Here is a 25771-nt window from a genome sequence, read left to right as displayed (position 1 = left end):
TTCTAATTGCTCTGCGTAGAACTTCCACTAGTATGTTTAATAGAAGTGGCAAAAGCAGGCGTCCATATCTTGTTCCTAATATTAGACCAATAGCTTTTAGTTGTTCACCATTAAGTATGATGTTCGCTATGGGTTGTTCATATATAGCTTTTATCATGTTGAGGAAGCTTATTCAGTGTTTCTGTCGTTGGAGGGTGTTGAATTTTGCCAAATGCTTTTTCTGCATCAATGGTGATGATTTTTTTCCCTTCATTTTATTTATGTGATGTATTACGTTGATTGATTTTGTTGTTGAACCATTCATGTCCTCTAGGAATAAATCCCACTTGGTCATAGTATATAATCCTTTTACTATACTGCTGGATTTGGTTTGCTAATTCATGTTGAGGATTCTTTCATAGATATTCTTAAGGGAGATTTGTCCATAGTTTTCTTGCAGTGTTTTTGTCTGGCCTTCATATTAGAGTATTGCTAGCCTCATGGGATGAGTTAGGAAGTGTTCCTTCTCCTTTAATTTTCCGGAAGTGTTTGAGAAGGACTGGTGTTAATTCTTCTTTAAATACTTGATAGAGTATTCACCAGTGAAGCCGTCTGATCCTGGGCTTTTTCTTTGTAGGGAGGTTTTTTATTACTGATTTCATCTCCTTGCTAGTTATAGTTCTATTTAGATTTTCTGTTTCTTAATGAGCCAGTTTTGGTAGATTGTGTGTTTCTAGGAATTTGCCCATTTGGATTATCCTGTTTGTTGGTGTATAATTTTTCATAGTGTAATAATCTTTATTTCTGTAAAAACAGTAATGTCCTCATTTTCAATTCTGATCTTTAGTAATTTGAGTCTTCTTTTTTTCTTAATTTAGCTAAAGGTTTGTAAATTTCTTGACCTTTGCAAAGAGCCAACTTTTGATTTTGTTGATTTTTTCCCCTGTTTTTCTATTCTCTATTTCATATTGATTTGAGAACTTTCTTCTTTTTTAATGTAAGAGTTTCCAGCTATAAAATTTCCACTTAGCACTGTTTTCTTTAATTTTTGGTGTGTTGTATTTTTACTTTGATTTGTCTCAAGATATTTTCTAATTTTCCTTGTGGTTTTTTTCTTTGACCAAGGGTGTTGTTTAATTTTTACACATTTGTGAATTTTCCAGTTTTCCTTCTGCTGTTGATTTCTAGTTTCATTTCATTGTGATCAGAAAGATTATATATATTATTTTAATCTCTTTAAATTTATTAAGACTTGTGGCCTAACATATGGTCCATCCTGGAAATTGTTGCTTGTGTGTTTGAGAAGAATGTATATTCTGCTGTTGTTGCGTGAGTTTAGCTTTTGGCAGGTTATATTTGAGAAGGTGTGTAAGTATAGATGTATTATTTTCAGTTAGGAGTAAGGCCAAAGGGAGAAATTTGTTAATGAGCTGTAGAGAGGGCTTGAGATCACAAGAATGCATAACTTTCTATGAGGAATGGAATTTAGAGCACTAGAACAGCCTTAGATATATCCTTAGTTAGAAGGCTGAAGCTTGAATATAGCCTGGAGTTTTAGATAAAGATGGAACAATTTGAGATAGACATTAACCAAGAAACTATAATATTTAGAAATTAAAGATAATATAAAAAAGAGAGAAAAAAAAAAGAATTTGATCAGCTAAATTCAGGGTTGGGAAGTCAACTGCATTGTTTGGGAAGGATGTTTTCTCATGTTCCTTTAATAATTCAACAAAGAAAGGGAAGAACAGGTTCCTTTTTTTGTATTCAAGAAACATTTAAATGACAGCTACTTAAATTATGAAATTTAAAACCACAAATATCAATTATATGTTTCTAGAGTATAATTTTTAGAGGCTAATTTCCTACTTTATTAAGTAAGTCTGAAATCTAAGAAACTGCACATATTATCTAATTGCTGTATTTGAATTTTGTAGAAGTTGTTTCTGGACAGTCTACGAAAAGCACTTGCCGGCCACGGAGGAAGCAGGCAGCTGACTGAAAGCGCTGCAATTGCCTGTGTCAAACTGTGTAAAGCAAGTACTTACATCAATTGGGAAGATAACTCTGTCATCTTCTTACTAGTTCAGTCCATGGTGGTTGATCTTAAGGTAACATGCGTATTGTTTCTCTTATACAAACTTAAAAAACGTTAAATGAAGAATAAACTTGTAGTATAAATAGTATACTAGATCACTGTCAAAGATCATTGCAACACAGAAGTTCTGAGTCTTCTTTTATTAAGTTCTTAGGACCTGCTTTTGTTACTGTTCCTCTGGCTACATAAGGTGGCTTAGAATATGAAGAAAACACAGAATGAACCCGTTTTCTTAAATTAGCATAAATATTCAGACTTGTGTTTAAAATAATGTAGAAATTTGGGCCGGAAAGGAACCATATATGGTATAGTAAGAATTTTGAATTTTGTCAGACTGATGAACCACACTATTAGTGCTTTGTCTGGGAACTAAATGTTACTGCCATCTGTGTGGATGATGTGTTATTATTAAATACTAGTAGAAAAAATACTGCATGACTGTTTAAAGGCTTTTGTTTTCTATTGGGATTTTCATAGAACCTGCTTTTTAATCCAAGTAAACCATTCTCAAGAGGCAGTCAGCCTGCAGATGTGGATCTAATGATTGACTGCCTTGTTTCTTGCTTTCGTATAAGCCCTCACAACAACCAACACTTTAAGGTGAGAGCATTGGTTTTGATCCAATTGTGTTTACTGATGCTGTTGATCCTTTTAAATGTGAAAAGAGTAGAAAAATGAATAGATTACACCTTTATCAGTATTGCTCATTATTATATGTTAAAGTTAATTTAAAGACCTTAAAAATTTATTCTATTTAAAAAAAACTTTCTTTTTGTTGTTCCTTTTGTCCTCATATGTATTACTATATATTTTTCTCATAAAAGTAATAATCATTTTTTTTCTTTCCTCTGTAGATCTGTCTGGCTCAGAATTCCCCTTCTACATTTCACTATGTGCTGGTAAATTCACTCCATCGAATCATCACCAATGTAAGTCCAAAAGGTATTGCTAAATTACTTAAAATTTTTTTTTCTTTACTCCTTTTTTATTTCTTTTTAAGAAAGACGTTTTTGGTTTACAAAAGATTTTGAATTTAGATGTATGATATAGGAAGATTTCTCACACATGATTCTATCTAATAACTGATATACAATTGTATTTTTCATATTTAATCTTGACCTCAGGGCCCTTATTGAGGAAGACGGAGTTAGTGGGATCCTTTGGAAAGATTAAACTTAAAAGATATTTGGATCAGAAGCCCTTGAGAACAATGCCACTGAAAATATAATTTAACATTTTCATCCCAAAGCTCTTCACATATTATTTTAATACTCTTAGCCCTTTCCCAGCATTTGATACGTTCTTACTTGTCACCTTACTGTTTAAGTTAAAAGTAGTAGTATTTATGTTGTAGCGCATTATGTATATTAAAAAAATGGTGAGACCATATTTGATTGCACTTTTTAGTCTTCCTTAAACAAGTGAAACATTAACACTTAGAGGTGTTTACATGATATAAAAGCATATCAGACAAAATAAGCAAACTTATTAAAAGGTACTTGTGAAACCTTCAACTCTGATGTGAGTACATCAAGTAGAAAGATAGTAACCGTATTAGATTTGGACCATGGATTTAAAAAATTCTGTTCTTCTGATCATATTTTGAAGGTTTTCAAGTGTTATTTACCATAGCTCCACTTTTATCCATTTTTAGATATTCACACGTAAGTGTAAATTGTTCAACTTTTTCCTGTTTTCCTCCCTTAAAAAGGACTTTAATCATTGATAACTTGGGTATATTTGTCCTCTTTATAATCAAATTTCATTTTAAAAGAGTGTCTCTAGTGAGTTAAAAATATCCTTCTCACCTTCATTTACCTTGGATGTATTGAACTATATCAAATTCTTCCACATTTTCTTTTATCCATTCCTGCAGAGGAATAATAACTATTAATAAAACTATGTAGTGACACATTTGGTTTTTCTCAGTGGGGTGCAAGTAGCATTTTTGGTCAGGACAATCTTTACAATGCAGGACTGCCTTGTGCATTGTAGGACATTGAGCATCCCTGGTCCTCATTTCATTAAATACCTTTTTTGCCACTTCCCTCCTCTCCCATCTCTGCCCCCAGACACTATGAATAACTAAAAATGCCTAAGGGAATGATTCCTCTCTCAGTTGAGGATCAGTTATAGGTAGAAGTAATATTAACTACAGTTTTTTGCAAAAGGGAAATTTTAATGAATCTGATATTGCAGATAAGGTATGTTTGTATTAAAAACTTAGAAAAATTTTTATTTTGCTTTTGCCAGTGTAATGAGCTAAGACATTGTACCCGTGTTTACTTTCAAGGCCATTAATTTAAAAACAATGACTTTTACCCTTCATGTTTATGTGTAATTCAGAAATAAAATACTATTACTTTTTTCTCCTTTGGTTTATAATACTAAAAACATTCTGTTTATTAGAGTGGATGGTTTACATAAATGCTTAAAGCTTGTATTTAATAAACCCAAGTGTATACTTTTTTGATACTCTGTGGCTAGTTACTTTAATTGTGAAATATTTTTGTCTACAATTGAATATATAGAGCACTTTCAAGCATGGACTTGGCACTGCTGTAAGTGGCTGAGCTGCTCCTTTGTGGGTTTAAAGCATGCCTGGAGTGGTACTTCATGCATGCCTCAATGTATATGGTGAAGTGGTTGTGCATCCTTCTGTACTCTAATGAGTACTGCATGTGTGAAGGTGGAGTGTGTCTGTATCAGAGGCCACATAAATACGAAATCTATTTTTATAAAGAAAAACCTATATTGACTAACTTTTAAAATATTAAGTGTTAGTAACCTTTTAATGATTAGCTTGAAAAGGAACATAAATTTGAGTCTATAAAATATCTTTTATAGTTGGACCTTAGATAATGATACTTTATTACAATAGATTGTTTGATAAATTGTTTCTTGTTAGGGTTTTTCTTTCCTTTGGTTTGAGGCTAAGAGATATTGAATCTGAAGTAATTTCTGATTGAAAAGGACTGTGTATAAAGTAAATATGCTAATTTATGGAATTGACTGTTATAGAATCTCACTTAATGTAGATATTATGGAAATATTCTGTCTTGAAATCACATAAAATTTTTCTTAGATATTTGGACTCCTAATCTTAAATTTATTTGTAGTATAAGATTTCCTTTTGGGCTTCCCTGGTGGCGCAGTGGTTGAGAGTCTGCCTGCTGATGCAGGGGAGGCAGGTTCATGCCCCGGTCCGGGAGGATCCCACATGCCGCGGAGCAGCTGGGCCTGTGGGCCATGGCTGCTGAGCCTGCGCGTCCGGAGCCTGTGCTCCATGACGGGAGAGGCCACAGCGGTGAGAGGCCCACGTACCGCCCAAAAAAAAAAAAAAAAAAAAGAGATTTCCTTTTAAATGATTCTTGGTTCAATACACCTCATAAGTTTTCTTCTTTCTTGCTTTTTCAGCCAGCTCACAGATTTTTTAAAATTACCACATTCTCAAATTAGATAAATGATGTGGTTTTGAGGGTGTATATAGAAGTAGTAATGATGTTTGCAGTTTTGTTTTGCTTTCGTGAAACATACTCATGTTCAGTTCATAAGTATTGTGTTTAGGTCTAAAAGAGTCCACTGTTTCTTCTTAAGAAATCTGAAAATCCAGTCACTATTTGAATTTGATTATAATTTAAGCTTTTATCAGTTTCTGAAATGGTACGTTTAGTACCATCACCTTTTTTATTACGGAATGCCATAAGATATGGATTGTAGTTAAAAGATCTGTGTTATGTGCTTAATCTTTATACACTTCCTTTAGGTTAGATTAGATATGTTGTTATAATTGGGCAGTTAAAGAAATAATATATACATATATGAACCAAATATCTCTCCCATCAGTGGAACATGCTATAGCTGGTATAGTACTTAGTATTGTTTTTTCCTTATGGCAGTTGAGTGTAGTTTACTTATGGATAGTTCACATATTGAGAATGAGATGATCTCATTCTATTGAGTGGGTTTGGTTGAAGAAATTATTTCCAAGGCATGTGAAATTTATTGAAATAATCTTGAAGAATTGCCACATGGTTTGCTTATATTATGAAAGTATTGCCATTTGTTTGGCAATGAACTTAGAATTTTCAAGGACAAAAAAGAATAAGTCTACCTTAGTTGACTGGTTTCAGAAAGGACACATTTAATAACTGCTTGGAAAACTAAAATTTTTACCAACTACATGATGTCTAGGTTTTAGTGTCTATTTTATTTGAAAGTGTATCTTTAAATTTTACTTTAAAATGAATGATTTTATATATTATGAAAAATAGAAATTTTGAAAATGACTAAATCTTAAGTTAAAATCAAGTTATTTAATAGGGTATACCTGGTACCATGATAACAATTTCAGCAGCTGTCAAAATGACATAGTAGTTTGGATAGGATGTTACATGGGATGCATATGTCTTTAGTTCAGCAGTTTCTGACAAGATATTATAGGGTCAGTAGAGTGAGGACTCTTACCTCAAAGCATTTTGTGATTATTCAGTCTTTGTTACTTTAAGCTGATTAACACAAGCTGTATAAATTAGTAGATATATGGAAATCAAGGTGTATTGATTGCTCTGTGCAAGTCAGGTGACCAGATTGACTAACATTTAAAGAATTCATTATATAACGAAACTAATAAAACTTGATCATTTGTTAGGAAGTAAATTAAGAGTTTGAGAGAAAAATAGAAACAATCATACTATCCAAATAAAAGTATTTCTTCCCTCATAACTTAGGAGTTTTTTCATAAATGGAGGTCAGTATTGCTTGTATTTTATAAATTGGTTTTATAGTATACTATACAGTAAATAGAGTTTGTAATCCAAAATTTGGGGTTTAGGTAATATAACCTGATGCTACTGTAAATATTCTGAGAGTTATGGCTAAAAAAATTAAATGTTGAGAATTTAATTAGCTTAGTTTCAAAGTAGAAGGAACTTGGGCATAGGATGTGAAGCTATCACATCCCCTTATCTAGTGTTTCAAATTGTTCTTTCAGGTATTTCTTATAGCAGGAGTTTTATAAATTGGAAGCCTGTATTTTAAGTCATCCTATTCCTTGCATACTCTCTCTATATAGTGAAAATTCATCCAGTCATTTTTGTATTCACTGATAGACAAACTTAATAGTTTTAGTGATTTTCATAATTGTCATTTTCCATAATATAGTAATTAATTCATTTAAAAGTAAAAGTAAAAGATACACTTTCAAATAAAATAGGCACTAAAAACTAGAATCAAAGCTAAATAAACAGGTTAAACTGTAGAAAAATATTTACATAAAAGAATTACTTAAAAAAATATTTAGCTATGATCATTTTGTCTTTGTGGTGATCGTTAGTCTTCTCATGTATTGTGCCATCATTGCATATCAATTTAAGATTATAGGTTTACTAATAGCTTTATCTCATTTACTAATTTCATGTTGTAATTATTGTTTGTCTGTAGGCATATAAGTAATGGTTTATCACATATTCCTTCAACACTGTGTTGAACCACTAATCTCTTTTAAAACTGATAATAGAATTCTTGCCTTGGGAAATATATACTATATATGCATATGTTTCTGAAATGTGTAAAACATTAAACTTATAAAAAAGAAAAAGATTGCCTACAGAATTAGCCCTCTAAAAACTTTGTTTTTCAGATTCACTAAATTATCAGTGAGAAAAGACAGTCTCAAATGCTCACGCTTACGTAGTGAGTGATTTGTTTCATGTTCATTATGATATTTTAAAATAGATGTATGGTTTGGTGTTTGAATTAAAGACATTACTTGAAGACTTTGGAAATCATAGTGTGTGTTTGCATGGTCTTAGGAAATTTCTCACAAAGTGATAAACCATAAAACTACAGTGATTACCAGAGCATATAACTCATGCAAATTTGGACTTTTCCTTTCTTATGGTCTCTGTTTTTCTCCAGTCTGCATTGGATTGGTGGCCTAAGATTGATGCCGTATATTGTCACTCAGTTGAACTTCGAAATATGTTTGGTGAAACACTTCATAAAGCAGTCCAGGGTTGTGGAGCGCACCCAGCGATACGAATGGCACCGGTAAGATTAATCGTGAATTTTGAATTCCACCTTCTTGCAGTTGCGTTTTCAGTGCCTTCATCCCATTCTTGCTGTTTTGATTTTTTTAGAAAATCAAATGAGACCTTTCTTTTCAGTAAGTATTGTGGTATGTTGAATACTGCAATATTGTTGCAATACTAGTTAATGATGTATGTTTTCCACTATTTCGGTGAGTTTAACTTACTTTTCTTAGAGATATTTTCTAACAAAATGCTGTTAAAATCTTAATGAATGTCACTTTTTCTTTTTTTTTTAGTTTCTCTTTCCTTTAATCTTTCCTTATGAATCAAAATATTTTGATTAGCTCCTCATCTTTTGGGGGTGAGTAAGGGAAGCTGACTCCTGGGTTAGAGTGAATGTTCCTACCAATGCACAGTTTTGCCCATTGGATGCTGAATATTGCACACAGGAAATTACAAATAAAATTTAAAGTTTATATTTAAAATAAAAATATTTCATATTTCATTAAACATGCTTTGAACATTAAAAATGATAGGCACTTTGATATTAAAGTTTGACTCTGTTTAAACTTAATAAAAGTAGATATTTTCAAATAAGCATTCTCACAGATTAATACTCTTAATTTGGAAACTCAAATAGAACCAATTTAAAAAGACAATTAGAAGATGGTAGAAGTCATTTCTTGGTATTCATGTATAGCCGGAGTATTATACATGGCAACTCTTGACATCGATTGGTAGTGCTTTGTCTTCTGCTTCTTATTTTCTATTCTTTTTGGCTACTGTCGCTCACATGGTCAGATGCCAACCAGTCACTGTTTTGCATGGCAGTGGGCAGTGGCTGTATGTATGACCATTGTAACTACCTCAGAAAAGTCCTTGGTTTCTTTGACTTTTCTGTGTATAGTTACCATTATAGTCACATCATGTCATTTCACATGAAAATGTGGCATGTGGCATGTTTTCGCCTATTGGTTTTAATAGTAAATTAGCCACTTCACACTTAAAAGATAATTTAAACAGCTTTCTTCCTGGCATACATCTCTTTTTCCAAGTTCCCTCAGTCAGTAAAATATTTTGGTTTTATACAGTTCTAGTTCACTCTGATCCAGTTGTCAGCCATTGTTTCTGAGGATTGTTTATCTTAGATGTTCAAATAGAGAAGTTTGCTACACCATATATTTTGGGATTATTTAGCCCAAAAAATTATAGCCAAAAGAGCATGGCAGTCATGTTTTATTAAATAAAATGCAAAGTTATCTTTAGTTTTTGTAATGCCAAGTACTTAATTTTTTAAAAAAATGAAAATTTCAATCCAAGTATAAATCAATTGGAGATAAACATAAATAATAGCTACTTAAATGTTATTAACTTGACATTCATTTTTGAAAAGTTTTAGAAAATGACTTAAAATAAACTTTAAAAATTATTTACTGACCTATTTATTCATTCCAAATATCCTCTGGGAAGTTAGAATTTTGACTTTTTAATTTAATTTAATTTAATTAATTAATTTATTTATTGGTTGTGTTAGGTCTTCGTTGCTGTGCACGGGCTTTCTCTAGTTGTGGAGAGTGGGGGCTACTCTTCATTGTGGTGTGGGGGCTACTCTTTGTTTTGGTGTGCGGGCTTCTCTTTGCGGTGGCTTCTCCTGTTGTGGAGCACGGGCTCTAGGCGCGTGGGCTCAGTAGTTGTGGCTCGCAGGCTTAGTTGCTCCGCGGCATGTGGGATCTTCCCGGACCAGGGACTGAACACGTGTCCCCTGCATTGGCAGACAGATTCTTAACCACTGTGCCACCAGGAAGCCCAGCAGGTGGATTCTTAACTACTGTGCCACCAGGGAAGTCCGTGAAATTTTATATGTATATGTATTTGTACATAATGGCCAAGGGACAGCTTCCTGGCTGATACTCTTTTTTTTTTTTTACTTTTTATTTTATATGGGAGTATAGCTGATTGACAATGTTGTGATAGTTTCAGGTGTACAACAAAGCAACTCAGCCATACATATACATGTATCCATTCTCCCCCAAACTCCCCTCCCATCCAAGCTCTGGCTGATACTCTTATCAGGGAAAATAATCATCAAATCTACTATGAAATAATTTTTTAGGATAAGAAAATGCTTCAATTTGGATGATCCTTAAGGTGAATCTTATCTTTCTTAAGCCTGGTGAGTGAACAGTCTGACAACACATATAGGAAGTATCAAATTTCCGCTAGCTGCCAAGCACATTGTTAATGCCGGGGAAGCATGATGAGCTGAACAGTCACAGAGATGCCAGTCTTGTAGGTTTTGCTTGAAAACTTCTAATGAAGAGCCAAGTACAGTGCCCATAAAGTCTGGAAACAGTCAAATATACATAATGAATGGTTTAGAGATACTTCACATCAGGGTTTTCCAACTTTGGCACTACTGACATTTTGGCATGGTTAATTCTTTGTTGTAGGGGACTGTCCTGTGCATTGTGGGATGTTTAACAGCATCCTTAGCGTCTACCGACTAGACACCAGCAGCATCTCTTGCCCCCCAGCCAGTCATGAAAAACAAAAATGTCTACAGACATTTTTCAGATATTCCCTGGGGAACAAAATTGCCCCCAGTTGAGAGCCACTGTATGATAGGATATGTTCAGTGGGTTGTTCTTATTTGCATTGCCTCAGATAATTTGTGGCTCTGATAAACCTTAGCTTTCAGTTTGCTGCAGAATTAATCAAGGATTTCATTGTGTCAAGTTAAAATAATATGTGTTTCTAGGCTTTACAACTACTTTGTATTTTGGATTTGGATAAATTTCTTTCTGTAAAGAGCCAAGTATTTAAAAATTTTTCTCCAACCAAGATCAACTCATGTCCCTATCACTCCCACCTATCATAATCCTCTCTCTTTTTTTGGAGCTCTAGAGAACCCTTCTGATTCTTCCATAAGACAGCACTGCAGGGGGTGTGGGATTAATTGGGAGGTTGGGATTGACATATATACACTATCGATACTGTGTATAAAATAGGTAACTAATGAGAACCTACTGTATAGCACAGGGAACTCTACTCAGTGCTCTGTGGTCACCTAAATGAGAAGGAACTCCAAAAAAAAGGGGATATATGTATATGTATAGCTGATTCACTTTGCTGTACAGTATAAACTAACACAGTATTGTAAAGCAACTATACTCCAATCAAAAAAAAAAAAGAAGCGGCACAGGAGATCAAATAAAGAAAACAAGCTCCATACACACACACACACGCACACACAAAGACAGCACTGCAGATATTTGAATAAAGTTATACTGTACTGCTAAGGGTTCTTCAAAAGTGTGTGTAGGTATGCACTTTGTTTCCTCTGTTTTTACAGCTAAGGAAACTGAGGCACAAGTACTGTTAAATGAAAGACATATCATCACATGGTTAGTAAATAGTCAACATTCAGTCCAGTGTCTTTCCAGTTCTTCAGCTGTCTTCCCCTACCCTTGTTTTAGCTTGATGAAAGCAGGAGCCTTGTCTGGCTTGTCCAGCACCCAGTTCCTGGTCCCTAGAACAGTATCTGGCATGTCGTAGGCATCTAGTACATATTTGTTGAATTTCTTACCTGACCTGCTTTCAAAACCCTCCTCCATCTGGTATGCTTCTCTTCTGGAAAGAATCTTCGTTGCTTTTTTTCAATGAAAATGACATATTAAGGTCTGAGTTTAGTGTTCTAGATGTGGTATAATAATTGATGAAAGCTGTTAACCTGCTGTGTCTGCATATGATGTTTCTACTAATACAGTCAAGGATTGCATTATTTTAGATTAAGCTTTTAATCATTTAAACTCTTTAGCCTTTTCCATATGAACATTGAGCCATAGCTTCTCCATTTTGTACTTTTGTAGTATTTTTAAAAATATGAGATATTTATCTCAGCACTAATCATTTATGTTTTAAAAATAAGATAGCCTGTTAATAATATGTGTAGATTCTGCACGAAAATTTTCCTTCTTAAAGGGGATCCTGGCTCAGCACATGCTTCCTACATGCCTATAATTCAGTCATGGCCTTAATTAACTTAACAGATGGTTTTGGCCCTTCATAAACACCTGAGTGCTCTGATTCATGAATTTTTTCCTGGGCACGACTGCCTCTCCTCTTTGGCCAATGTGCATATACCAGGTTGGATTCCTACTATTGTTTGCAATGTGGAAGATTAATTAATAAACTAATGGATGGTTTATTTTTCTTACATTTCTAGCCAAGAAATATCTTTCTTCTTTAGCATGTTATTTTTGACTTTAGGTAACCCACTAATGGTCACTAATTAAAAGGTGTTTGAATTGAAAAATTTATTTAAATTTTTCAAGTCTTTTCCCTCAGTTTTATTGAGATATAATTGACCCACAGCACTATATGAGTTTAAGATGTACTGCATAATAACTTAAGTTTCATATAGTGTGAAATGATTACCACAATGTGTTAGGTTAACATCTATCATTTCATATACATACAAAAAAAAAAGAAAAAAAGGTTTTTTCCTTGTGATGGGAACTCAGGATCTACTTTCTTAACAAGTTTCCATACAGCAGTGTTAACTATAGTCATCATGTTGTACATCCCCAGTACTTATTTACCTTATAACTGAAAGTTTGTATATTTTGACCATTTCATCCAATTCTCCCAACCTCTACTCCCTGTGTCTGGTAACCAGAAATCTGAGCTCTTTTTCTATGAGTTTGTTTTTTGTTTTGTTTTGTTTTTAAGGTACCACATATAAGTGAGATCATACAGTATTTGTCTTTGTCTGTCTGACTCATTTCACTTAGCATAATGCCCTCCAGGTCCACTCATGTTGTCCAAATGGCAGGATTTCCTTCTTTTTTATGGTTGAATAATAATCCATTATGTGTGTGTGTGTGTGTGTGTGTGTGTGTGTGTGTGTGTATGTACCACAGTTTCATGACACTTGTTTCCATGTCTTGGCTGTTGTAAGTAATGCTGCAGTGAACATAGGGATGCAGATATATCTTTGACATAGTGTTTTCATTTTCTTTGGACAAATACCCAAAAGTAGAATTGCTGGATCTTATGGTAATTCTATTGTTAATTTTTTGAGGAACCACCATACTGTTTTCCCTAGTGGCTGTACCAGTTAAATCTCACCAGTAGTGCACAAGGGTTCCCTTTTCTCCACATCTTCACCAGCATTTGTTATCTTTTGTCTTTTTGATGATAGTCATTGTCTCACAGGTGTGAGGTGATAGCTCATTGTGACTTCATTTTCCCTGATGGTTAGTGATTTGAGTACCTTTTCATGTGTCTGTATGTCTTCTTTGGAAAAATGTTTATTCGTGTCCTTTACCCCTTTTAAAATTGGATTATTTGGATTTTGCTGTTGAGATACGTGAATTCTTTACTTATCTTGGATATTAACCACTTATCAATTTATGATTTGCACATTTTTTTCCATTCCCTAGGTTGTCTTTTCATTTTGTTAATCATTTCTTTTCCTGTGCAGAAGCTTTTTAGTTTGAAAAACAACACCCCACTTGTTATTTTGTTGTTTGTGCTTTAGGTGTCATATACAAAAAAAATCATTGCCAAGACTCATGTCAAGAAGGTTTTTTTTTCTGTTTTCTTCTGGAAGTTTTATGGTTTCCAATCTTACATTTAAGTCTTTAGTCTATTTCAAGTTAATAATTGTGAGTGGTGTAGAATTTTTCAAGTTTTACATTTTGTATTAGGCAGCCATGCTGGAACAAAATTTGTATGCTGCTATCTGAGATTGATATGATATTATCAAACTACTATTTACTTTCTGGAAATGGTTAATAAGTGGATAATTTTTATATCTGCTAATTGTTCTCTGCTCCGTTTTCCTGTGCAATGGCTGCATCATGGAAGAACAGTTACACTTAGTGACATTTTAATAAATAAATTTGTTTAATGAAAGTTTTACCTTGATCTACAGTGTTACTTCGACTTAGAATGAAAAGAAGTTTAATGGGAGCTAACAGTAAAAACAGCATTTATTAAATATATTTGGTAGGACGTTTGTTGTGGGATTATAAATATAAAAGCAACTTGTTATTTGTAAGTTTTGCTATTTATTTTCTGTAGTGACATTCCTGTAGTATATTAGATAGTTTTTCTTCCACACTGAGGACAAAAACCTTCAGTGTTCTTGGGCATAATAACAAATGCATTTCTCACATGTAAACATTGACAATAATTGCTGTATGTTATAGATATGCATCTCTGCTTTTTACCTTTGAAGGTCAGCCTTTTACAAGGACATTTTTATCATGAGTCCGTAGATGCTGGATATTCTCCTGTGTATTTGCATATAAAAACATACATGTCAAAAGCATACATTTTTGTTTCCTTTTAAAGGAAAAGGGGAAATGTTTTGTAAGAACAGATAGAAAGGTGGTATTGGATCCAGAATATAATTGTTGGATTTCCAGTTGAATAACATCCATAATTATAGTATTAACACAGCATCTGCCATAGTATCTCTGTAATTGAAACACATTTTCCATGATTTAATTTTTCTCAAAGAATTCTTTCTCTGTTTTATCAATGTTCTTCAGGCAAAATACATGCATTCTGTAACTTGAGAGAGATGGAATACCATTAAAGGAAAAAGAAAATCTTAAAGTTAAACTGTTAAATACAGAGATTGCCTGTATAGCATATTTCATCAATTCTAAGAAGTACCTATTTAACATTTCTGAAATTGGGGTTCATCTTATTTGTATGATGTCTTACAGTTGACAGTGAGTTTTCATTCCTTGTGGTACATAAAATGATGATGCATCTTACAGTTGATAACATCATTGATTCTATGAAATATTTGTGTATACCTGTATGAGATGTTTTGTTAAATGAGTTGCTTACTGTATGTATCTGTGAGATCTATAGAATAAATATTTTATCTCTAATATTTTCACATTTGAAAAATTGTTTTTAACATAGGAGTCAACCTTATATTAAAGCTTTTAGTATCTTAGCAGATTTTCACTTAAACTTTATTAGATTATATAATAATGTTGCAAAAATAATTTTTGTTTGCTTTTCAAGCTTAATTATATTAATCTTGTACTTCCTATTGAACGTTTCTACTAAGACTACACATTTGGTGGTGTAAAATATGTCCTTTATTTTTCAAAGCTTTTTAAAAATAGATTTACTTGAAAAAGTTGAATAGCTATTATCCTGATTCTGATGTCTGATTCTTACAAGGTGAATGTCATGTTTTTGTTTTTAGAGTCTTACATTTAAAGAAAAAGTAACAAGCCTTAAATTTAAAGAAAAACCTACAGACCTGGAGACAAGAAGCTATAAGTATCTTCTCTTGTCCATGGTGAAACTAATTCATGCAGATCCAAAGCTCTTGCTTTGTGTAAGTATTTTTTATAAAATGCCTTGAAATTATACTTAGTTTGGTTTAGCTGGAAAGCCAAAACCTTGAAGGTGATTGTTAGCTCAAGAACACTTACTGACCTTCCTGATCATACATGAAACCTAAGAGATCCCTAAGAAAATGAACTTACAGAGAATACTAATATAATTAGATCAGATTTCTTAACCTTTTGTCTTAATTTTTCTTATCATTAAACTAACATACTTTGGTAAGATCTTCTGTCCATACCCGGCTACCAGATTATATATTATTCAGGCATAATCCTGGGATGGGGTTTAGATGTAATGAAGCAACCATAAATTGAGTGCTTCCTATATCTACACAGTTGGTTTTTTAAGTCTCCAATTGCTATTGCCAAAAAATTGAGTTTTTCCATCCCCCTTTCTTCCTGTCATCAGCCTTTTAATGTCACTGGCTTTGCCTATGTATACTGTATTGGGAGAAAAAGGAGTTAAAAATGGGTATGGTTAGGGCTTCCCTGGTGGCACAGTGGTTGAGAGTCTGCCTGCCGATGCAGGGGACACGGGTTCGTGCCCCGGTCCGGGAAGATCCCACATGCCACGGAGTGGCTAGGCCCGTGAGCTATGGCCGCTGAGCCTGCACGTCCGGAGCCTGTGCTCCGCAACAGGAGAGGCCACAACAGCGAGAGGCCCGCGTACCGCAAAAAAAAAAAAGAAAGAAAAAAAAATGGGTATGGTTAGCGCTCAATTATTGTGGCAGCTCTGCTCTTAACAGCCTCAGATGGTATTAGATTCCTGAAAGCATCACTGTAGTACACAAGATAATTAGGAACTAACAAGTGAAAATGAGTGACATTTATATGAAAGGATGAAAAACATGGGTTCTGGAGACATATTAGCTATGTGATTTGGGTGACTTAACCTCTCTGTGTTTAGTTTTCTTATCTGAAATATTGTGATGATAATAATAGTTCCTACCTTAGCTTGTTAAGCAGACTGAGATAGTACATGTCATGCTTTTAGGAACAATGCAAAATGAATGCATAATGAGCACTAAATAAATGTTATGTATTATTACTATTAATAAAATACAGTTAACATTAACACTAATATTATTAATGCCCCAAACATAACAGAAATATATTGTGAAGCTCATAGGATAGCATATTTAACCCCTGTGGAATTTCTTCAGTCCTTGGAGAGCAGTATACAGAACGATTTCCTATTGCTTAGTTCAGCAACAGGCTTTTTAAGTGCTAAGGGTACTTTTAATTTTGATGGTATATTTTTCAAATTACTATACTATAGGAGTTCATAACTTGATGTCCATATTTTCAAGAGTTCTTTGAATCCTCTGAATTTAAAAAAATATTTATGTAAATATTTTTTCTGGAGAGAAAAGAGATGAGAGAGAGACAGAATTCCCAAAAGGGTTAGTGACCCCCCCCCTCCCCCCCCGCAAAAAAAGGCCTGTGTTGTTTTGAACTCTTTGAGAAGCCCATCCAAATTTGGGAGTCTAATAGAATAAATTGTTAAAAACTTTGGTGTGGAAAAAGTCCTAAAATCTATCATTAAGACTTTATAAAAGGAATGAAATAACGTTTTCCCCTCATTTCTTTGTTATGTAGCCCAGGTTACTTGTGGTGTTGTTTCATCATGCATGTCATATATTAGCACCACTCTGTTTGCATAGCTATAATTCGGAATCAGAGAATACATCAAAGTCACCAGTGCCTTCTGTGTTAAATATTTTATTGTCAAGGAACAAGAATTTAAGCAAAAAGTGCTGTTTTCCACGTTTAAAATTTAGCAAGCAGAAAAGGATCATTTAAAATAGAAGTTATTTTCTTTGCTGCCATCTAGTGGTTAAATAACTTTTCTCAGAGTAATCAAAGGTAAGCTAAAATAGTGAAAGATTCATTGTAAATATTTGATTATTTTATATTTTACCTATAAAAATCTAAATCTTAGTAAATAGGATTAATATAGGAATAACTATTAAGTGATTTCAGTCATGGTTTTTTAAAGTAATGTGATTTTATTGTCTTGTCTCTACCTCTCTATCCTAATTCATACTACTCTCAATTTTTCAAGCCTCCTAATTGCTCAGCTTGCATCATCTCTTGCTTCCTTTTAATCATTTCTCTGCACTAAAGTTACAGTGATATCTTCAAAAAGCAAATCTTATGCTTCCTGCCCAGCTTAAAACCTTTTAGTTGAGGTTGCTTTGGGAATAAAGCAAACTCCAAATAGACCTACATGGTTTTGCAGCGTTTGTCTCCCACCTACCACCTCTGCAACATCTAGCATTATATTTGTCGTCTTTACTCTAGTCATGATGGCCTTTCACTCCCTCTTACTGCATTCCTTCATGCCTATCCATGCACTTGCAGTTCCTCTGCCTACAGTATGCTTCCCTATCCTCTGTCCTCTTCACATAGTAATTCCTAATTCTGAGCTGTTATCACTGCCCTAAGGAAGCATCCCTGCCTATACCACATTTCCCTGTTACAAGTGCTCATAGCAGCATGTAACTTCATAATTCTTTCTCATTTGCAATTTAAACTTGTTGATCTAATTATTTTATTGATGTTTGTCTTTCCCACCAGACTACATGCTCCAAGAGGGTAGGAAACATGTCTTTTTTACTTGTTGTGTCTTTGGTGTTCAGTAAATGTTATTGGGTTATTAATGAATTAATACAAATGTCAGAAAAATAGGCAGTTTTTGAATTATAGATACACTGGGGTGAGGGCTTACCTTAATTGTTGTAATGGGAAAGAGTGTGTAGTTAACAAAATAAAATATGGGCACTGATTGAATTGGCCTCACTTAAATGAACCATATATGCTTGAAGTGTAAATAGATTCTTCCAAGTTACAGGAAGCATTTTAGTCTCTTTAGGTAGACATTCACATTTATATACTGCTTTGTTTTGTATACAATGTCTTTCCACAATGAAAAAGTCTGAAGTATGGGTATCGGGAGGTGTGGATTCTAGCCCTGTGTCGATTTGGGTAGGTCCTTATACTGGACAAGAGGGCTACACAGGATAATTGTGCAGTCCTCATCAAGCATGCACATTCTTTGCCTTTCATCACAAGTTTGAGATCCCAAACCAGAAGTTCCAAATCAGAGGTATATTATTTAGCCAATGTAGTGTTGCTGAAAAAAAATTATTTACTTCCATTATTGATGTAATTTCTTAACTGAAAAGCTAATACCTAGTTTTTGTTTTATTTTAATTAGGATTTTCTCTGGATATTATTCACGTTAATGAACAAGTATAGATGTAGATTGAGAATTCTTAACAAAAGCAGTTTTGATTTTTTTTTAAAAAAACCCCACAATTATTATTATTTTTGAGGTAAAATTCACGTACCATGAAGTTTTTACCTGTTTAAAGTGTACAGTTCACTGGTTTTGGTATATTTACAAGGTTGTGTAGCCATCACCACTATCTAGGTCTAGAACATCTAGAACACTTTCATCACCTCAAAAATAAACCTAGAACCCATTAGCAGTCAGTCTCCATTCCCTCCACCCTTCAGCCTTTGTCCATCGATTTTTTTTTTTAATTGAAATTTGCTTTTTTGTTTGCAGAATCCAAGAAAACAGGGGCCTGAAACTCAAGGCAGTACCGCAGAATTAATTACAGGGCTCGTCCAACTGGTACCTCAGTCACACATGCCAGAGATTGCTCAGGAAGCAATGGAGGTAAGGGGAAAATGAATTCTAGGCTCTTGAAGGTAAAGTTGTAACTACGTACATTCCTTTTTTTAATCTATTCCTTTTAAATTTTTTCTTTAATTTTTATTTTATTAAAAAAATTTTTTTATCCAATTTTTAAAGGTTACTTTCCATTTACAGTTACTACAAAATATTACCTATATTCCCCATGTTATGCAATATATTCTTGAGCCCATCTTATACCCAATAGTTTGTACCTTCCACTCCCCAGCCCCTGTATTGCCTGCCCCCCAAACTCCCTGCCACTGGTAACCACTAGTTTGGGCTCTGTATCTGTGAGTTTGCTTCTTTTTTGTTATATTGACTAGTTCGTTAGATTTTTTAGATTCCACATATAAGTGATATCATATAGTATTTGTCTTTCTCTGTCTGACTTATTTCACTTAGCATAATGCCTGCCGAAGTCCATCCATGTTGCTGCAAATGGCAAAATTTCTTTCTTTTTTATGGCTGAGTAGTATTCTGTTGTATATATATGTATTCATTACCACATCTTCTTTATCCATTCATCTGTTGGATGAATGGACACTTAGGTTGTTTCCATATCTTGGCAGTTGTAAATAATGCTACTATAAACATTGGGGTGTATGTATCTTTTCTAATTAGTATTTTTGTTTTTTCCAGTATGTACCCAGGAGTGGAATTACTGGTCATATGGTAGTTCTGTTTTTAGTTTTTTGAGAAAAAAACTGTTTTCCACAGTGGCTGCACCAGTTTACATCCCCGCCAACAATGTACAAGGGATCCCTTTTCTCCATATCCTCATCAACATTTGTTATTTGTGTTCTTTTGGTTTATTCTGACAGATGTGAGGTGATATCTCATTGTGGTTTTGATTTGCATTTCCCTGATGATTACTGATATTGAGTATCTTTTCATATGCCTGTTGGCCATCTATATGTTTCTTTGGAAAAATGTGTATTCAGTTCTTTTGCCCCATTTTTAAAATCGGGTTGTTTGTTTTTTTGATGTTGAGTTGTGTGAGCTGTTTATATATGTTGAATATTAATCTCTTATCAGTCATATAGTTTGCAAATATTTTCTCCCATTCAGTAGGCTGTTTTTGCATTTTGTCAATGGTTTCCTTTGTTGTGCAAAAGCTTTTAAGTTTAATTAGGTCCCATTTGTTTATTTTTGCTTTTATTTCCTTTGCTTCAGGAGACAGATCTAAAAAAATACTGCTACCATTTATATCAAAGAGTGTTCTGCTTGTTTTCCTCTAGAAGATTTATGGTTTCTGGCCTTATATTTAGGTCTTTAATCCATTTTGAGTTTATTTTTGTGTATGGTGTTAGAGAATGTTCTAATTTCATTCTTTGACATGTAGCTGTCCAGTTTCCCCAGCACCACTTATTTTCTTCCATTGTTTTTTTTTTTAAATTAATTAATTAACTTATTTTTGGCTGCATCGGGTCTTCGTTGCTGCGCGTGAGCTTTTCTCTAGTTGCAGTGAGCTGGGGCTTCTCTTCATTGCGGTGCGTGGACTTCTCATTGTGGTGGCTTGTCTTGTTGCTGAGCATGGGCTCTAGGCACATGGGCTTCGGTAGTTGTGGCACATGGGCTCAGTAGTTGTGGCTCACAGGCTCTAGAGTGCAGGCTCAGTAGTTGTGGCTCACGGGCTTAGTTGCTCCCCAGCATGTGGGGTCTTCCTGGACCAGGGCTCAAACCCATGCCCCCTGCATTGGCAGACGGATTCTTAGCCACTGTGCCACCAGGGAAGGCCAGTATGGTCATTTTAACAGTATTGATTCTTCCAATCCAAGAACATGGTGTATCTTTCCATCTGTGTGTTGTCTTCAGTTTCTTTGATCAGTGTCTTATAGTTTTCGGAGTATAGGTCTTTTGCCTCCTTAAGTAGGTTTATTCCAGGGTATTTTATTTTATTTTATTTTATTTTTTTGATGCGATGGTAAATGGGAATTGTTTCCTTAATTTCTCATTCTGATAGTTTGTAGTTAGTGTATATAGACATGCAACAGATTTCTGTGTATTAATTTTGCATCCTGCAACTTTACTGAATTCATTGATGAGCTCTAATAGATTCTTGGTAGTGTCTTTAGGATTTTCTATGTATAGCGTCATGTCATCTGCAAACAGTGACAGTTTTACTTCTTCCTTTCCAATTTGTATTTCTTTTAGTTCTTTTTCTTCTCTGATTGCTGTGGCTAGGATTTCCAAAACTATGTCAAATAAAAGTGGCAAGAGTGGACATCCTTGTCTTGTTCCTGATCTTAGAAGGAAATGCTTTCAGCTTTTCACCATTGAGTATGATGTTAGCTGTGGGTTTGTCGCATATGGCCTTTATTATGTTGAGGTATGTTCCTTCTGTGCCCACTTTCTGGAGAGTTATTATCATAAATGGATGTTGAATTTTATCAAAAGCCTTTTCTGCATCTATTAAGATGATCATATGATTTTTATTCTTCAGTTTGATAATGTGGTGTATTACATTGATTGATTTGTGGATATAAAAAAAATCCTTGCGTCCTTGGGATAAATACCACTTGATCATGGTGTGTGATCTTCTAATGTATTGCTGAATTCATTTTGCTAATATTTGGTCGAGAATTTTTACATCTGTGTTCATCAATGATATTGACCTGTAATTTTCTTTTTTGCCATAGCTTTGTCTCATTTTGGTATCAGGGTGATGGTGACCTCGTGGAATGAGTGAGGAAGCATTCCTTCCTGTGCAATGTTTTACAATAGTTTGAGAAGGATAGGTGTTAACTCTTCACTAAATGGTAAAATTCACCTGTGAAGCCATCTGGTCCTGAACTTTCGTTTGTTGAGAATTTTTTTTATTATTGATTCAGTTTCATTACTGGTAATTGGTCTGTTCATATTTTCTATATCTTCTTGATTTAGTCTTGGAGACTGTACATTTCTAGGAATTTGTTTTTTTCTCAGGTGTCCATTTTATTGGCATATAATTGTTCATAGTAATCTCTTATGATCATTTGTATTTCTGTGGTATCAGTTGTAACTTTTCCTTTTTCATTTCTGATTTTATTCTTTTAGGCCCTCTCCCTTTTTTTCTTGATGAGGCTGGCTAAAGGTTTATCAATTTTGTTTATCTTTTCAAAGAACTGCTGTTAGCTTCATTAATCTTTTCTATTGCTTTTTTAGTCTCTGTTTCTCTTATTTCTGCTCTGATCTTTATGATTTTTCTTCTACTAACTTTGGGTTTTGTTTGTTCTTCTTTTTCTCGTCCCTTTAGGTGTAAGTTTAACTTGTTTATTTCAGTTTTTTCTTGTTTCCTGAGCTAGGCTTCCTCTTAGAACTGAGGTAATCTTCTCTCTTAGAACTGCTTTTGCTGCATCTCATAGATTTTTGTGGATCGTTGTGTTTTCATTTTCATTTGTCTGCAGGTATCTTTATTTCCTCTTTGATTTCTTCAGTAGCCCATTGGTTGTTTAGTAGCATATTGTTTAGCCTCCATATGTTTGTGTTTTTTGTAGTTTGTTTCTTGTAGTTGGTGTCTAGTCTCATAGTGTTGTGGTTGGAAAAGATGCTTAATATGATTTCAGTTTTCCTAAATTTACTGAGACTTGTTTTGTGGCCTAACATGTGATCTATCCTGGAGAATGTTCCATGTACACTTGGAAAAGAGTGTATTCTGCCGCTTTTGGATGGAATGTTTTCTACGTATCTGTTAGTTGATATAGACTAACGTGTTGTTTAAGGCCAGTGTTTCGTTATTGGTTTTCCGTCTGGATGATCTGTCTGTTGATGTAAATGGTGTGTTAAAATCACCTACTATTATTATGTTACTGTCAGTTTCTCCCTTTATGTCTGCTAATATTTGCTTTATGTATTTAGGTGGTCCTATGTTGGATGATAAAAAGAGACATCTCATTATTGCAAAGGGTTCAATCCATCCAGAAAATAAAACTTTATATGAGTCTAATAACAAAGATTTAAAATATATAAAGCAAAAACATAAAATTTCTAAATATATAAAAACATGTAAAGTAAAAGGAGAGATAGACAAATACAGTTATAGTGGGATACTTGAGCATACCTTTCTCAGTGTCTGGTAGAATAAGCAAGCAAACGAATAGTAAGGGTAGAAGATCTGAACAACATGGTTATCAGATTTGACCTGTTTGACACTTACAGAGCACTGCATTCAATAAATGCATTTCCTTTTCAAGTACATGTGGAACATTTAGTATATCTTGAGCATAATGCAAGTCTCAACGAATTCTGAAGGATTGAAATTATCCAAAAATTTTTATGACTACATTGAAATTAAGCTAGATAGCAGATAACAAAAAGGTTTATGAAAGATCAAATGACTATACAGTTGATGCTTGAACAACATGGGTTTGAACTGTGCAGGTCCAGTTGTATGCAGATTTTTTCAAAAAATATGTTGGAAAACTTTCTGAATATTTACGACAATTTGAAAAAACTTGCCAATGAATTGCTAACCTAGAAATACCAAAAAAAATAAGAAAAAGGTATGTCATGACATAAAATATATATGGATACCAGTCTATATTATCATTTTTGGGGTCATTTATTTTATTACACTTTTTTACTTTTTTTAATTGAAATATAGTTGATTTACAATGTTGTGTTAATTTCTACTGTACAGCAAGGTAATTCAGTTATACATACGTTCTTTTTTTTAATATTCTTTTCTGTTATGTTTTAATCACAATATTGAATGTAGCTCCCTGTGCTATACAGTAAGACCTTGTTTATCCATATATTATCATTTATAAATCTATTATAAAAAGTTAAAATTTATCAAAACTTACACACACACAGACTGTACATGGCATCTTTCACAGTCAAAATAAATATAAAAAAATGTACAGATGCAGTATTAAATCATAACTGCATAAAATCAACTGTAGTACATACTGTACTACTGTAATGATTTCATAACTGCATCTTGTTACTATTTTGGTGAGCTCAAGTGTCATGAGTATCCATTTAAAATGCTATGTGAGGCTCATAGTCTCTGCATGAGCAGTTAATCTCATCAGTAAATTGTGTATCAATAAAAAGCGATCTCTTGTGGTTCTCATGTATTTTTCATCATTTTTAGTGCAGTAACATACCTTGAATAACACCATGTAACCCATATGAAGTGCCACTAGTGATGAACGCAGAAAGAAGTCATGACATTACAAGAAGTTGAATTGTTTGATATGTGCTATAGATTGTAGACAGCTGTGGTTGTCTGCCATTTCAAGATAAATGAATCCAACATAAGGACTGTTGGTTGGGGGGAGAATGGAAATTCATGAGGCTGTTGCTGCAGATACTCCAGGTGGCATGAAACCTTGCACTTTTTGTGAAATATCTTTTTATCTTGTATTGAAAAGGCAGCTTTTATGTGGGTGCAGGATTGCTATAAGAAAGGTATACCTATTGACTTCGAGAAAAAGTGAAGTCTTTATCTGACAATTTGAAGCAAAAGGAAAGTGAAGGATCTAAAAGCTGGAGAATTTAATGCCAGCAAAGGATGATTTGATACTTTTAGAAAGAGCTTTGGCTTTAAAAATGTCAAGGTAAAGGAGAAGCAGCTTCTGCTGACCAAGAGGCAGCAGATGAGTTCCCAGACGCCATTAAGAAAATCATTGAGGGGAAGGGATGTAAGCCTGAACAGGTTTATAATGCAGATGAAAGTGTGCTACTCTAGAAAAAAATGCCACAAAGGACATTTATTAGTAAGGAAGAGAAGCAAGCACCAGGATTTGTGCAAATGCAGTTAGGTTTGTGATCAGAACTGCCCTTATTTATAAAGCTTCTAACTTCCAAGCCTTGAAAGGAAAAGATAGATACCAGTTGCTAGTCTTTTGGTTGTACATCTAGAAAGCCTGCACAGTGAGAACCCTTTTTCTGGATTAGTTGCATCAATGCTTTGTCACTGAAATGAGGAAGTACCTTGCCAGTAAGGGGCTACCTTTTAAAGTTCTTTTGATACTGGACTATGCCCCTGGCCACCCGGAACTCCATGAGTTTAACACTGAAGGTGTCAAAGTGGCCTGATTGCCCCAAACATGTCTCTAATTCAGCCTCTAGATCAGGGGTTCATAAGGACCTTTAAGGCTCATTACATTCGGTACACTGTGAAAAGGATTGTCAACGCTATGGAAGAGAACCCAAATAGAACATTATGAAAGTCTGGAAGGATTACACTATCGAAGATGCCATCATTGTTATAGAAAAAGCTGATTCATCTTGTAAACATGATGTAAACTTACAGTATTGATAAATACAGTACAGTACTATCGATCTTTTTTCTTTTTGATTTTTTAAAAACATTTTCTTTTTACTAGCTTTATTGTAAGAATATAGTATATAATATATATGACATCCAAAATTTGTGTTGATTGACTATGGTATTGGTAAGGCTTCCAGTCAACAGTAGGCTATTAGTAGTTAAGTTTTTAGAGAGTCAGAAGTTATATGTGCATTTTTTACTGCATGGGGGGTCAACACCCCTAACCTCATTGTTCAAGGATCAAACTGTGCTTTGTTTTTACTCATATATCCTGCTCGTAAGAAAGTAAATTAGTACAACCATCATTAAAAATTG

General features: G+C 34.0%; 1 protein-coding gene across 10 annotated transcripts in view; it reads left to right on the top strand.

Annotated features, from left to right (window-relative positions):
* Positions 1-25771, top strand: part of NF1 (neurofibromin 1) — a 245310-nt gene that overhangs the window by 83349 nt on the left and 136190 nt on the right. For 9 of the 10 annotated variants that reach the window (XR_003437957.1, XR_003437956.1, XR_003437958.1 and 6 more), the window contains 6 exons: positions 1917-2090; positions 2555-2677; positions 2932-3006; positions 7997-8128; positions 15347-15481; positions 19066-19179. Coding sequence is in view for 7 of the 10 variants with exons in the window: in XM_027130345.1 (XP_026986146.1) it covers positions 1917-2090; positions 2555-2677; positions 2932-3006; positions 7997-8128; positions 15347-15481; positions 19066-19179 (753 nt within the window). In the remaining 3 variants the exon portion in view is untranslated. Of the gene's footprint in view, positions 1-1916; positions 2091-2554; positions 2678-2931; positions 3020-7996; positions 8129-15346; positions 15482-19065; positions 19180-25771 lie in introns of those variants that run through there. The other variant, XM_027130350.1, reaches the window with a different exon arrangement.

Source organism: Aethalodelphis obliquidens, unplaced genomic scaffold, assembly GCF_003676395.1.
Source record: "Aethalodelphis obliquidens isolate GAN/ISIS:26980383/991018 unplaced genomic scaffold, ASM367639v1 scaffold38, whole genome shotgun sequence".
NCBI classification, from domain to species: Eukaryota; Metazoa; Chordata; class Mammalia; order Artiodactyla; family Delphinidae; genus Aethalodelphis; species Aethalodelphis obliquidens.
Note: the sequence above shows the minus strand (reverse complement) of the source record. Positions and strands in the feature narration are given on the sequence as shown.